At 38.7% G+C, this 16088-nt stretch overlaps 1 protein-coding gene across 1 annotated transcript; it reads right to left on the reverse strand.

The window, feature by feature from the left end:
• Positions 1–1068: 1068 nt before the first annotated feature.
• LOC125262544 (mast cell protease 4-like) lies at positions 1069–14256 on the reverse strand. The gene is made up of 5 exons (XM_048181354.1): positions 12924–14256; positions 2174–2324; positions 1898–2048; positions 1391–1636; positions 1069–1305 (listed from the first exon to the last, which is right to left on the reverse strand). Exons 1-5 carry the CDS (start codon positions 12982–12984, stop codon positions 1147–1149), a joined length of 768 nt encoding a protein of 255 aa, XP_048037311.1. The 5' UTR covers positions 12985–14256; the 3' UTR covers positions 1069–1146.
• Positions 14257–16088: the final 1832 nt, after the last annotated feature.

Raw genomic sequence — 16088 nt, forward strand, 5'->3', positions numbered from 1 at the left:
AAATATATTATTAGTTAAATAATAATATTCGGGCACTTTTTTTAATAGAAATGCTACAGCCATTAATTTCTTAAACAACTATGTGGATATCAAACTCCAAAGACAGACGGGGGGTTTAAACTTGTATTCATGTATTATCCTGTGTAAGCGTAGATTTAAGAATAGCATTATGTAATGCTGAAGCGTGTCGTAAGTGCGCAGAGAAACTCGCGCGAAAAGTCACGCAGATGTCGGATGCCATCCGTTTTTTTTCTTTAATTAATGCTCACAACAAAATACACAGAATAACAGATAATAATAATAATGAGAAACAAACAAGACAGAAGAACAGAGATGGCAGATCTCGTGCGAGTTTCACATGAAACTCCCACAAGAACGTCATGAAAGCTTGAAGCTTCACGTTGACTCTCATACACACGCTGGTGACAGTTGGTTAGAAGCGAAAAGATGAGTAAACCATGAGAACATTTCTGGGTGTAACCTACTGTATTTTCTTTTAACACATACAGAATAAACATAATAGCAAAAGACATGGGATTCCTTCTTAAGATTCATCAGTGGAAATAGAAGAGGAACAAGAGGAGGAGGAAGCCAAGCAAGAGAAATGAATAAGAAGTGTTGTAAACCTGTTCTGAATGAAGTTTGTTTATTCATATAAAGGTTTCGGTGTCAGTGATATCAAATTGTGTGTTTTTATTGTACTTACCCTGTAACTACATGAAACAAGAGGGTAACAAGCACCACTTTAATTACCAGAAAGACCATACAATTTTGGTTGGACCTTATTGAGATTTTATCAAATATTTTGATATCTTGAGATGTATCCTTCTATATATTGTTTTGGTCACAGTTTTTATTCTTGGGCTTTATTGTTAATAGTTATAAATTAAAAATGTTTAATAAGTAAAGAATCAGCACTTTAAGAGCACCACTTTAATTTACAACAGTTTGGGGTATTTCAGTTTTTCCCCATTCAAAGAGATATGAGTCTACAGGCATGACTGGAAAGTGAGGGTGTTGTCTAAATTATATATGGTTGTGACAATGAGAACACTTTATAACTGATGCTTGCCATGTGATACTTTTATTGAAAGAACGTTTATGGAAGAATTCAAGAATAACATTTCTTCCTTCTTTAGTTTGAAGTCACTTAACATTTCTGACTACTTTCTGGATCCACTGAATATATTGTGAAATCTTAATATACACATTAGGATGCTTAGGTGAATTACAGTGACGACGTGAACCAAAAGATGTGATACCAACAGCAGCGTTTCCACAAACCAAAGGACCTCCTGAATCCCCCTGTTAAGAAACACAGATCAACACATCAGTAGTGAAACCAGTTCATACATTACCATAAAGTCTGTGAGTCATCTTTTTTGCATACTTTGCAGGTTCCACCACGGCCATATACACAGATCATTTTTGAGACTGAGTATAATTCTCCCCATCTATTTCTACATTCGTTGTTATTTATTATGGACACTTTTGCCTCCATTAGAACATTGCTCCTTGAACCATCAGTCATCAGACTTCCCCAGCCGGCAACACTACAGGCTGCTTTGACGTCTTCTCCTTTCTTTGGTAATGGTATCACTCCAACCTTGTTGGTTAGATTGACTTTTTTCTTTAGCTATAATTAAAAAATACAACCATTTTTAATAAACAATCTTTTATATGACTGACATTTGTTGATTATACTGTTGTTTTTGAGGTCATTACAGAAGCTGAGGTTTTTTATTTGTGCACTTGGTCATTTACACAGAAATTATTTAAATCCCTTCAGTAATTTTAAAAGCAAGAAATTGCAATAGAAATTCAAACATAGTGGTTTGTGCTACTGTTTCCTGACTGGATATTATTTTGAATAACTAAATATTTTACAGATTGTTACCTTCAAAAGCATGATGTCAGCATCATGATGATGAGGTTTATTTGTAGGCCTATAGTTTGGATGAGGGATGTAGGACTTCACTCTGATGTGATCTGAACTCTTGCTCTTCTTTAAGTCATGAGCACCAACAACAACCATCAGAATATTACGTCTGTTGAAAGAGCGTATTGGAAATGGTCATTTATGTCATAACTGATATAGAGGTTGCACTTCAGTCATTATTAGTCAAAAGTAATTTTAACTCAACATTGCAGTTCACTCTAAACAAGATCTTACCTTTTCCAGCAATGTGCGGCAGTCAGGACAAACTGATCAGAAATGAGGAATCCACCACAGAAATGTTTCCCACTCTTCTGAAGAGAAACCATGTAAGGTCTGGAGTGGGGTCTGACTTCTTTTCCATTCACTATACCCACATTCTCATGAGCTGAGAGAAACATTGCTGTTAGCAGGGCAGGGTAGGTTACTTTTACAAAATACATGCTTTAAAAAGTAATTTGTAACATATTTCGTTAGATTACCCAAGTTTTATTACTTAATCTAAATACTTTATAATACTTTGGAATACTAACAAGTATGTAACACAAAAACAAATTGTTTTTATTTTGTAAGAGTTTTTATCTTTCACATCTGACTTTTTTTTCCTCAGAATTGCAAGTCAGTGAGCAATAATCTCACAAAGTTCTCCAGAAAAAAATAATTGTGAAAAAAGTCAGAATTGTGAAATAAACTCACAATTTTCTAGAAAAAAGTCAGAATTATGAGATAAAAAGTCACAATTAACTTTTTTTTTTACAATTACAAGAAAAAATTAAGACAAGACAATTACAAAACATGAAAATAGTTGACAAACAGTTAAGATTCAAGGGTATGTACATTTTTGAATGGGGCAATTTTTTTTTTTATAAATTCTGTCATTTCTTCTTGTGTAAACATCTGTTGAAATAGCTTATTCAGTACTAAATAAAAATAACATGCAAAAAATAAAATAAATAAATAAAAATAACATGCATCTTATTTTGTTTAAACTATTAAAATATTGCATATTCTGCAAGGGGTATGAAACTTACGAGCAGAACTGTAGCTTAGGATGCTTTTGCAGTGTCAGAGCCAGAGAATCACCAATTCCTGTTAACATTAATTAAATTAAATACAAACCCAATTCCAAAAAAGTTGGGACACTGCACAAATTGTGAAAAAAAAAAAGGAATGCAATAATTTACAAATCTTATTAACTTATATTTTATTCACAATAGAATATAGATAACATATCAAATGTTGAAAGCGAGACATTTTGAAATGTCATGCCAAATATTGGCTCATTTTGGATTTCATGAGAGTTACACATTCCAAAAAAGTTGGGACAGGTAGCAATAAGAGGCCAGAAAAGTTAAATGTACATATAAGGAACAGCTGGAGGACCAATTTGCAACTTATTATGTCAATTGGCAACATGAATGGGTTTAAAAAGAGCCTCTCAGAGTGGCAGTGTCTCTCAGAAGTCAAGATGGGCAGAGGATCACCAATTCCCCCAATGCTGCGGCCAAAAATAGTGGAGCAATATCAGAAAGGAGTTTCTCAGAGAAAAATTGCAAAGAGTTATCATCATCTACACTGCATAATATCATCAAAAGATTCAGAGAATCTGGATCAATCTCTGTGCGTAAGGGTCAAGGCCGGAAAACCATACTGGATGCCTGTGATCTTTGGGCCCTTAGACGGCACTGCATCACATACAGGAATACTACTGTAAAGGAAATCACAACATGGGCTCAGGAATACTTCCAGAAAACATTGTCGGTGAACACAATCCACCGTGCCATTCGCCGTTGCTGGCTAAAACTCTATAGGTTAAAAAAGAAGCCATATCTAAACATGATCCAGAAGCGCAGGCATTTTCTCTGGGCCAAGGCTCATTTAAAATGTACTGTGGCAAAGTAGAAAACTGTTCTGTGGTCAGACGAATCAAAATTTGAAGTTCTTTTTGGAAAACTGGGACGCCATGTCATCCGGACTAAAGAGGACAAGGACAACCCAAGTTGTTATCAGCGCTCAGTTCAGAAGCCTGCATCTCTTTTGGTATGGGGTTGCATGAGTGCGTGTGGCATGGGCAGCTTACACATCTGGAAAGGCACCATCAATGCTGAAAGGTATATCCAAGTTCTAGAACAACATATGCTCCCATCCAGACGTCGTCTCTTTCAAGGAAGACCTTGCATTTTCCAACATGACAATGCCCGACCACATACTGCATCAATTACAACATCATGGCTGCGTAGAAGAAGGATCCAGGTACTGAAATGGCCAGCCTGCAGTCCAGATCTTTCACCCATAGAAAACATTTGGCGCATCATAAAGTGGAAGATGCGACAAAGAAGACCTAAGATAGTTGAGCAACTAGAAGCCTGTATTAGACAAGAATGGGACAACATTCCTATTCCTAAACTTGAGCAACTTGTCTCCTCAGTCCCCAGACGTTTGCAGACTGTTATAAAAAGAAGAGGGGATGCCACACAGTGGTAAACATGTCCTTGTCCCAACTTTTTTGAGATGTGTTGATGCCATGAAATTTAAAATTAACTTATTTTTCCCTTAAAATGATACATTTTCTCAGTTTAAACATTTGATATGTCATCTATGTTGTATTCTGAATAAAATATTGAAATTTGAAACTTCCACATCATTGCATTCTGTTTTTATTCAAAATTTGTGCAGTGTCCCAACTTTTTTGGAATTGGTTTTGTAAATGATATTAAAATTCAAAGTAATCACTCTGGTAATCTAAAATACTTTTTGGATCTAACTGTGATTTGATTACTACCCATTTAAAATGTAACTGTAATGAAATACAGTTACTCAAATTTTAACGCCCTGGGTTAATTCACTGTAACCCTGTTCCCTGAAAAGGCGGGAACGAGAAGCTGCACTTTATTCTGCTCTTTAGTCATGACCAGCTGTGAATATATGTGTAAAACAACGTCAATGAAATTGACCTATATTTTTAGCCTTGCATGACGTCATTGGAATGCGCCGTGAACGAGGCTATAATTAGATGTGCCACCTGTACATCAGCAGATATTTTGTCTGAAGAGAGTCCAGGGACAACTCAGTGTGGCAATGAAGTGCAGCTTCTCGTTCCCGCCTTTTCAGGGAACAGGGTTACAGTGAAGTAACCCAGGGCGTTCCCTTTCAAAGGCTACACTCTAAGCTGCGCTTTATTCAGCGCTGTGGGAACGAGAATACCCACGCTGCCGCACTGTGTGTCCGGGCCCCCTGGCTGTGAAGTGTGTCACAAAGCACAGAGAGTCTCAGACACTAGCTTGTGACGTCGATTCAAGGACATGAGAGCCCGGAGTAACATGAACATCCAAACTATAAAACCTTATGAATGTGTGCGGAGAGGACCATCCTGCCGCATCACAAACATGTTGCAAGGGAGCGCCCCCTGCCAAAGCTCTAGAAGAGGCAACTCCCCTGGTGGAATGAGCCCTAATACCCGTTGGCGAAGTGTGACCAGCACCTCATAGGCAAGGGCAATAGCATCTCTCACCCAATGTGACATGTTCTGTTTCGTGGCGGCTGCACTCCTGTTATGGCCGCCATAACAAACAAACAGTTGCTCTGACTTATGTCCACCGCACCAGCCAGTGGCGTAATTCTGAAGAGCACGGACTGGACACAGTCTGTGAAGTCTCTCCTGCTCCGGCGTACTGAACGGCGGAGGGCAGAAGGCTTCAGGAGTGACCGGATGCAAGTTCGAGAAAGTAACTTTAGGCAGATAGTCAGGATGAGGATGCAAAAGCCGAGAGAGCGGCCACATAAACCCTGAGATTGGCGGGGCATGTACCTGTCGATAACTTTTCCTGCAGGAAGTCCAGAACTGTTGCAATTTGGCAGTTTACTGGATCTGCATTGTGTGCAGTACACCATCTTTCAAAGACACCCCATTTATTGGTATAACTTGCTCTAGTAGAGGGAGCTCTAGCATTCAAAATAGTCTCGATAACTTCAGGTGAAAGCCCTGTGTCCCTCAGTTGGTTCCCCTCAGGGGCCAAACATGAAGATTCCACATCTCTGGCCGGGGATGAAATATTGTCCCCTGCGCCTGAGACAGAAGGTCCCTCCTGCTCGGTGTCGCCCAAGGCGAGCCGTCGCGGAGAGATATTATCTCCGAGAACCATATTCTGTTCGGCCAATGCGGCGCTATCAGTAAGAGGCAAGTCCCTTGTTGGCGAACTCCGGCGCGTAACCCTTATTTGCCTCAGGGGTTTGGCCCTTGGATGAAACCCCCTGGCTTTGAGCCACAACTGAAACGGTCTCATATACAGCAGGCCCATAGGAATTACCGAGGACGCTGATGCCATGAGACCTAACATTTTCTGAAACTGTAGAACAGTACAATCTTGGCCTAGCCTGACATTTTTCAGGGTGTGTAGAATGGTCTCGACTCGAGCGGGAGACAATTGTGCCCGCATCGTGGTCGAATCCCAAATGACCCCTAAATATGTCGTTCTCTGGGTTGGACAGAGAATGCTTTTCTTCTCGTTGAGTCTCAACCCTAGAGAAACTAGATGAACTAAAACGACATCTCTGTGTTTTAATGCCATCTCTCTTGACTGCACTAATATTAGCGAATTGTCTATGTAATTCAAAATGCGAATGCCCTGGAGTCGCAACGAAGCCAGTGCTGCATCCATGCATTTTGTGTATGTGCAAGGTGAGAGGGCTAGGCCAAATGGAAGAACCCGATACTGGTAAGCTTCGCCCCCGAAAGCGAACCTCAGGAACCTCCTGTGTTGTGGCAATATTTCGATATGAAAATATGCGTCCTTGAGATCGATCGTGACGAACCAATCGCACTGTTGGATTTGCGACACGATAATCTTTACTGTTAACATTTTGAACTTGAGAGCTTTTACTGAACGGTTCAAGCCTCGAAGATCTAAAATTGGACGCAGCCCCCCGTCCTTTTTGGGAACTACACAGTAAAATCAACAGTGTTAATCAAACAGTGTTAATCTGCATTTACTCTTAAGGAGTTAATTTAACAACAAATAGTGAAAAATACCCCCTAGTGTTGGTGAAAATAATCAGAGTTGAATTCTGCCTCGTTACATTTACTCTGTTAAGCTCCGACCCTTAAGCCAACTCCGAAGACCTGAGCAGAAGTTCTCTTGTCGCCATCTTCTTTTGCCTCGCACTAAAAGGTAAGTTCTTTTAATTAACTTATTAAAACTTAAGTTTAATATTTGATGTTCACGATTGTGCTAATAATAATGCAGTTGTAGTTTTTTGATCTGGTAATTTGGTTTAAACTCGGAAATATCGAATAACTTCGCTGCAAGTCACTAGGCCTATGTTGGAGAAATGTGCTTTTTCGTCACAATGTGGTAATGATAAAGTTTAAATTATGTCAGTAATCTTACTTAATTTGATTTTCAGCTGTAGTTGGGTGTATCCATTTAATGTGTTTATAGTTTTTGTTTTGTTTTTGTTTTTTTTAAACGTTTAATTATCTAACGTCACAATAGGTGGTAAGCTGACACATTTTTATGTATTTGGATGGTCGAAATCTTGCAGTTAGGGCTGTGGCTGGTGTTTTCAACATTTTATAATGTAAACGTAACGTGTAGCATGTAGCCAAATGTCGTTGTGGATTGAAATATTTTTAGCATGTCTTACTACGCTACATACAGAACATAAACATGTCAGAATATATATTATGTTATGTAAATCGTTCGAATGTTATATAAACTATATATTTGATACTGTTCAGCTCCCGACAAATTAAATGTGTCCAATGAAGGTAATTATAAATTCGATTTGTCAATATGCCACCATTGTATTTTTATTGAAGCCACGTAAGTTAGATGGCGCTGTGGGATAGCATTAACATGGCCCAACACTGTGCAACGAAGAAGGCGATGGGGAAGGCGGAAAGTCTCATTTAAAAATACCCGCTTTTTTTGTTTCTCGTCACTTTAACCTTCTGCAATGATCACGGCAGCACGAACAACTATTTTATATTATTGTTATTAGACATAAACAATCAGTTGACTTCAGCAGAGCATCGGTTAATACAAGTAACGCATTTTGAAATTCACTCTTTGTAAGCAGTGACTGTTATTGGCATGGCATAGCACATATTGCTGAACTAACGTATTTTGTTCTTTTTTTTTTAATTAACAGGCTTCTCCTGTGCACTCAAACAAGTCCCTGTCTTCATCCTTTGACTCCACTGACTCACAGGACACACTCATTATTGAAGAAAGGTTTTCAAGTACACGAATGAGGCTCGATGATGAAGCTAAAAAAGGTGGGCAACACGTTATTACTTATGTATTTGAGGGGGAAAGAAACAAAATTACTGTTGAAATTAATAAATCAATTTAAAAATCCAACATTGATCTTTATATGATTAAACATTTAGAAGAATATGTATAAATCTTGTTTTAAGTAGTATATTAGATATATAGATAGATGTATACATTTTATTTATTTTGCAGTACATCACAACCAAGGAAGGTGAATGAGAAATATGCCAGAGTAATTGTGGTGTTCCTGTATCTCAGTGACCCCTCCTTCAAAAATGGCTACGTAAGTATCACACATTTTCTTTTTCTTTTTTTTTTTTTTTTAGTTTTAATTTTTTTTTTAATGGTTTTAAATGGTGTATTTTGCTCTTGGATTTTCAAACTTTTTTTTTTTCTTCTGTGCTTTTGTCTTTCTAAGGAGCATTGCTATGTTGGTGAAAGTGCCACCAGTTACTTGCCATGGAGAATCAAAACTATACAGAGAGGCATTGCTAAAGAACAAGCAGTATCATTTGAAGGTACAAAATGAAATGAGAATTTCATTGTGTCATCTTTCACGGCAGTTTTATTGCCATGGAGTTGCATTAAAGCGTTAGTTCACCTAAAACGAAAAGGTCTGTCATTAATTACTCACCCTCATGTCGTTCTAAGACTTTTGTTGATCTTCAGATCACAAATGAAGATCTTTTTGATGACAGAATGCTGTCAGATTTCTTTCCATAGACAGTCTTTGCAACTGACACTTTGATGTTTTAAAAAGTTCATGAAGAGATTGTAAAACTAATCCATATGAATTGAGTGGTTTAGATCAAATTGTCTGATGAGAATCGGTCGCTTGTTATGATGAACAGATTTAATTTTTGCTTTTTCTTGCATGTAAACATTGATCAGCGAACATAAGCAGAAGCTCAACCGAAACTGAATAATGCACAAGAACCGTGCTGGTTACGTGCTGCATAACCAGCGTTTGAGCTTCCGGATGAGGTTTGGCTTTGTGTGTTATTAAGGTTTGGTTGAACTTCTGCTTATGTTTGCTGATCAATGTTTACATGCGAGTAAAAACCTAAATTAAATCTGTTTTTCATAAGCGATTAAGTCTCTTCAGACAATTTGATCTAAACCCCAATTCATATGGATTAGTTTTCCGATGTCTTTATGAACTTTTTGAAGCGTCAAAAGTGTCAGTTGGAAAGGCAGTCTATGGAAGGAAATCTGACAGCATTCCTGTCATCAAAAATATCATAATTCCAAACAAGAACAAAAGTCTTATGGGTTTGGAACGACATGAGGGTGAGAATTTAAATGTCCCTTTAAATGTGACTAAAGATTAACTTAATATAGCATTCTTTAAGCAGTGTTGATCTTAAAATGCTTTTGTTGTTCATCAGGAAAAGGATCATCTTGTCAAGGCCAGAAAAGGCGTCTACATCTCAAGTAGGGATATCTTGTCTTCTAGAAGGTCTGTTTTTATTTATCATCATTTTTATCATTATTTTCTTGTAGTTTTCTTTATTTAACATTAGTCCTCTGCAATTTGCTTGGCTTTCTCAGAGTGAAACGAGCATTGAGGAGCATCTTCAAGACATCGCTGGAAGTGCTCAGCCCTATCACCTGGCTGTTGAAACCAAGAATTCAGTTCACCAGTTCTTCATTCTTGATCAACATGTCATTCCATGCAAGTCAGTCTTCTTTTGATGCCTTTTGATGACATTTTTAATGGGATTAATTCACCCAAAAATGAAAATTCTGTCATTAACTCTCCCTCATGCCATTCCAAACCCGTAAGACCTTCGTTCATCTTCGAAACAACAATGAAGATATTTGTATGAAATCTGAAAGTTTTCTGTGCCTCTGTTGACAGTTTACACAACTAGCACATTCAAGGCCCCGACAGGTAATAATGAGACATTAAAGTAATCCATGTTACTCTGTTGGTTTAACCTCAACTTTATGCATGCATTCACACAACGACTGCTTTCATTTCAACAAATCACTCATGCGTCATTGTGCTCTCATGTACTCAAGTCCGGTATTATGTTGCTTCATAAAACTGATGTTAAATCAACAGAGTCACATGGGTTACTTTAATGATGTCTTTACTGCCTTTCTGGGCCTTGAAAGTGGTAGTTGTGTAGGCTGTTAATGAAGTGACAGAAGTCTCTCAGATTTCATCAAAAATATCTTCATTTGTGTTCTGAAAATGAACAAAAGCCTTACAGGTTTAGAATGACATGAGGGTGAGTTAAGGAGAGAATTTATTTTTTGGTGAACTAACATTTTAAGGCACACTTTGTTTTTGGCACCATTTATAAAACTATTCTACACAAGATGTACACTTTCATTCAGACCACAGTGTACAACAAAGATGTTGACAAAGTGGAAGTCCTTGTATTGCTGAGGTTAGAGCAAGGCTGCTTAGCTAGGTGGTTCAACAGATTCTGTACTGCATATAGTGATGTATTGTCATTTCATGCAGATGTGATGTATTTTTGTGCATATACGTGTATGTTTCTTGAGCCTGATAACGTTTAGATAAATATTTTAAATGTGATGTCGTTGAACTTGTTTTCTTTTCTGTTTTGAAAACACCAATAGGGTTTTAAAATTTGAGAATTTTTCACTATTACAAATGTAAATAAACTCTACATAAGTGAAATATTAACACTAATCTGAGTTAATTTTCCCCTAGTGTTAAACTCTAGTAACACCAAACAGAGTTAATTTTTCCCTAATTTTTGGGCGCAAGACCGTCAGGATTTCTTCTTTTTTTGGAGAATAGTCCTGAGGTCCTGCCTGGGAGGTTGTGCAGGGCAGCGAGACGGTCCCCAGTCTTTACGAGGGGGAGCTCGGCTCGCCACACTCTATTTCTGAACTTCTCTTTTAGAAGGACCGGGTTGGGGTTGGGTGGCTGACGGCCCCTCCCCCTGAGTACGGTGAGGAAGGAACTTCACAAACCGCTTCTTCTGATTTTTTCACCTCCTGAAACCTGCTCACGACTGTGTTGACCGAGTCTCCGAACAGGCCAGAAGGTGATACTGGGGCATCAAGAAGGAATACACGATCTTTATCTTTGATGCCCATAAGGTTTAGCCACAGGTGCCTCTCCGTGCTAACCATAGCAGCCATAGAACGGCCGATGGCGTGTGCCGTCTGCTTGGTGGCACGGAGAGACAGATCTGTGGCTCGACGAAGCTCTGTGAACGCTTCCTCTGTGATGGTAGTGCCAGCACTCAGATCCTTCAACAGGTCAGCTTGGTACGCCTGTAACACTGCCATAGTGTGCAGCGCAGCACCAGCCTGACCTGCAGCTTGGAAAGCTTTTCCCACAAGCGCTGAGGTGGTTCTACAGGGCTTTGTGGGGAGGGTAGGTTTCTTTAACGATGATGCTGACACAGGCGAGAGATAGCTCGCCAGCGTCTCTTCAACCTGTGGCATCATCGTATACCCCCGTGCTTCAGCACCCTCGATAGTCGAATAAATCAACGTCGAGGGCACAAAAACACGGGAAGTATATGGCTTTTTCCATGACTTAGATAACTCGTCATGGAGGTCCTCAAAGAAGGGGAGAGACTGGCATTGTGGCCCCTCCCCTCTGCCACGACAAAAACCTATCCTCAAGCTTAGATGGTTTCGGGGTCTCTTTTTCCTGTGGCCAGTCTAGCTGTAATCTAGCCACAGCTCGAGTTACTACCTCGAGTAATTCCTCAACGGCTTTATCATCATGTGAGGAACGCTCAGAGGCAGAAAACTCGAGACGAGAATCATTGCCCCCCGCGTGAGCTGAAGAAGCACAGGAGTGCGCGAGGAGATACATGGATCAGGTGACAAATCGGGCAAAAGGGCAGGACCCGTCTCCCGTTCGTCAGCGAGATCCATTTGCGAGCCCCACGATCGTAATGCGGAGTGCTGATCCCTGGAAGAAAGAGAGACGAGCACGAAGCATCTTAACTGTGAACATTTCACAATGCTCGCACTCGCCGCCTTCCAACGCAAGGACAGCGTGCTCTTCCCCCAAACAAACAAAACAGTACGGATGTGTGTCCGTTTCAGCGATCGGACGCGAACACGGAGGAACACACCGTCTGCCTTGTTCAGTCATACTTTCTCTCTATATATAATAATAAAATATAATATAATATAATAATATAAAATATATATATATATATATATATATATATATATATATATATATATATATATATATATATATGTGATATATGCAACGTTCACTTTCACTTGCACTGCAGAGTGAAAGGAGGAACAGATGAGAGAAAGTTTTCTGCACTCTGCCTATCAAATCTAACTCCTGACAAGAGGGAAAGAGAGAAATGATAGATGCTTTGAGACAATAGTTCACACACAACTTCACAGAGTGGCCTCTGAAGACAAAAGACCTGCTGATGTACAGGTGGCACATCTAATTATAGCCTCGCTCACGCCGCATTCCAATGACGTCACGTAAGGCTATAAATATAGGTCAATTTCATTGACGTTGTTTTACACATATATTCACAGCTGGTCACGACTAAAGACGTTCCCACAGCGCTGGATAAAACGCAGCTTAGTGTGTAGCCTTTGAAAGGGAACTCACGTAACTAAGTTACATGTATTTTGTTACTCCCCAACCCTGGCTGTTAGTCAACTTATTCAGCACATACCAATTAAACACTTGTAAAAGTCATCATAATATGCTGTTAAATAATCAGTCTCACCAGTGAAGGTCAGGTGTGGCAGCAGAGAGGCCAACAGGAGCAGAGAGATGATGATGGTCATGATGAAGACGATCAGTGAGCTCTCACTGGCTAAACATGGTGTAATACTGCTGGGTGGAGTCACTGAGCAGACTGTTACTTACGTCTTAAAAAAAATTGTAGATCAACATGATAAGAAAGTATTGTTCTTGTTAAACTTTGTGGTTTCATTGAAGCCACAGATGGTTTGGATGATAAGAATTAAGAATGTAAACATGCATTTTGAATATTTTAAAGATCATAACTGTATATATCATTAACTGATATAATGTTGGTATACAAACTTATTTTGAACTACAAAATGTGCTTTGCACCTTTAAAAAAAAAAAAAAAAAAAAAACATAAAAGTGGTAAAATAGAAGGCAACATGAAAATGTGAAGTTCATCAAAATTGGCTTTCATGAACCACAGCAAACACTTATGTACAGTTATATACTCTAATCAGCCACACAACATTAAGACAACCTGTCTAATATCATGTAGGTCCCCCTCGTGACTTTACCAGCAGATCCTTTAACTCCTGCAAGCTGTAAGGTTGGGCCTCTATGGGTCAGATTTGTTGGTTCTACACATCCCATAAATTTTCAATTGGATTGAGATCTGGGGAATTTGGAGGCCAAGGCAACACCTTGAACTCTTTATGTTCCTCAAACCATTCCTGAACAATTTTTTTGCAGTATGGCATGGTGCAAAGAAGAGGCCACTGCTATCAGGGAACACTATTGCCATGAAGGGGTGTATGTGGTCTGTAACAATCTAACATTGCCCAGAACATAACACTGCCTCTGCCAGCCTTCTTCCCATTGTGCATCCGGCTGCCATCTCTTCCTAAATGACACACACACACACACACACACACACGGCCATCCACATGATCAAAAAGAAAACATAAATCATTAGACAAGGCAACCTTCTTCCATCACACTATAGTCTGATGCTGACATGCCCGTCGTAGGCACTTTTGGCTATTGACACTTACTAGTTTAGATCTAACCAATCATTATCTAACACTTGGAGTATAAAAGATCAGTACTTACACATGTCTGAGTTCGCAGATGCTGACGCCAACCTTCACCTCCATCCTCCCCATCACCACCAGGATGGTCCCTGTCCATACCTCCCAGGGGGTCGGCTACACCCCTGCCTTCATCTTCAGTCAGGAAATGCAGAGTCCACAACAGTCAGGATGTGAGCTACGGATGGGCCCTACGCCAAAGAACTTTATCTTACCATATTTTGCTTGCTGATTGTTAATAAATATCATTGTTACGTTATCTTGCCTCCCGAGTCTTGACTGTTCAGTTTCTGCCTAATATATCCCTCCACCGGTGCCACTGTAATGATATGAATGAATGAATGAATGAATGAATGAGGCATTTATATAGCGCTTTCATATGATCAATGTTATTCACTTTGTCAGTTTTAATGTTGTGGCTGATCAGTGTATACTCATAGTGTAACCCTGTTTTGTACTTTTAGTGGAAAATTGTGTAGTAAAAATGTTGACTGAGAAAATACAATTACTACAATTGTTCCACTTCACATTCTCAGAAAAGTTTGAAATATTTCAAAGGATTAGCAGCTCTCAAAAAAACATTTTAAGGACAGGAGGTGGGCCACTCCTTTTACTTTGAGACAGTTTCGACCTGGTATTAAGGTGGGAGAAATTACTCCTTTCAAAGCTTCGAATCAATTCACAAAATGATTCAGTTTCGAACTAAGCGTTCCAAACCCAACACGCTGGTGACACCTGCTGGTCAAAACAGTGTAAATGCAACAAAAACTCAGGCCAAAGATGCATAATATTGCACATGACTATCTTTGCTTAATGTTATGAACAGCAGCTACGCTACTTATTCTCCATTTGCTTTTCTGTTTTAGACTAGAGAGGACATCAGCTTCAGTTTGGATCCAGCCTCTTAAGAAGACCTCAGATGACCAACACCTATGAAGAGATGGCGCCAACTCCTGCGAGGATTTCAGAAGACGCAATCATCTGGATCAACATGCACATTGCACAATTTCTATATCCTAATTATTGTTAATGTAATTCATTTTTACAGGAGCTCATTGCTTCTACGTTCAGTTAAACTGCTAACAGTGATTGTAAAATTAATTGCCTAAATTATTACATTTGCTAACTGCATTGTTTAAATTGTGATGTTGACATGCATTCTCTGAAAAGCTGCTTTGAAATTATATGTATTGTGAAAAGCGCTATACAAATAAATGTGAATTGAATTGAATTAAAAACATCTTTTATAAACCCATCGCAAATGTTTTATTGAAAGTGAAATCTATCAAATGTAATTAACTAATCATCTGATAATATTAAATATCAAGTGTCTGTATAATCTGTGTTCTTTTATCAAGTATCAGGGCTTGTTTTGTTTGTTTCATATTGCTCAGCTAAACAGGGCAATAAGAGACTATTTATCACTGCATCACACCACCCCCTACTGTCTCATCTAGTACAACAACCCCCCCCCTAAAGCAGCCAGATGAAAGAAAAAACAAAACATATAAACTATACCATATTCACATAGGAAAATCAAAACAAAACACATACATGAACTTTGAACACTGGGAAAAACAGTGGTCTAATAAACAATCAGCTCCCACACAATTACATGTTCAATACACCTACATTCATACACCATTAAAATATACAAATCACATTTAGACCATACATTACAATTAGTTAGCCTTATACATTAAAAATAAATAAATAAATAAAAACACCTTCCTAAGTTTACGGTCAGGAGCCGCTACTGGTTAGAATGTTGGAAAAAAATACAACTTACCAAAATGTCAGTCTCATGTAATTGATCAATCACGTCAATGTTACATCTACCTCAGGAAAGCCATTTAATGACCTTAGCATGTTAGCTAGAAAAATGAACTATTGGCTAAATATGCACTATATTACATAGTTATATTTTTAGTCATATCATTAACAATATTATAACTTTATTAGTATAAAACCCGAATTATATTCATTTGAGTTGTTAATTTTAACCTTTAATAATATGGGTCTACCAGGCAGCTAATATAAGGATTTCTGAAATGGAAACCGGGGACATTTCCTATTTGAGTGGTCAATTGCACCGAAATCTCATTTGTTAT

Source organism: Megalobrama amblycephala, linkage group LG1, assembly GCF_018812025.1.
Source record: "Megalobrama amblycephala isolate DHTTF-2021 linkage group LG1, ASM1881202v1, whole genome shotgun sequence".
NCBI classification, from domain to species: Eukaryota; Metazoa; Chordata; class Actinopteri; order Cypriniformes; family Xenocyprididae; genus Megalobrama; species Megalobrama amblycephala.

Bases quoted from the DNA above. Each gene is read 5' to 3' on its own strand.
- LOC125262544 (XM_048181354.1), bottom strand. From the start codon at position 12,984: ATGACCATCATCATCTCTCTGCTCCTGTTGGCCTCTCTGCTGCCACAC. The intron at 2,325-12,923 runs GTGAGACTGATT...TGTTTCTCTCAG, and splicing joins GCCACACCTGACCTTCACTG to CTCATGAGAATGTGGGTATA. The intron at 2,049-2,173 runs GTAAGATCTTGT...CTCTTTCAACAG, and splicing joins GCCGCACATTGCTGGAAAAG to ACGTAATATTCTGATGGTTG.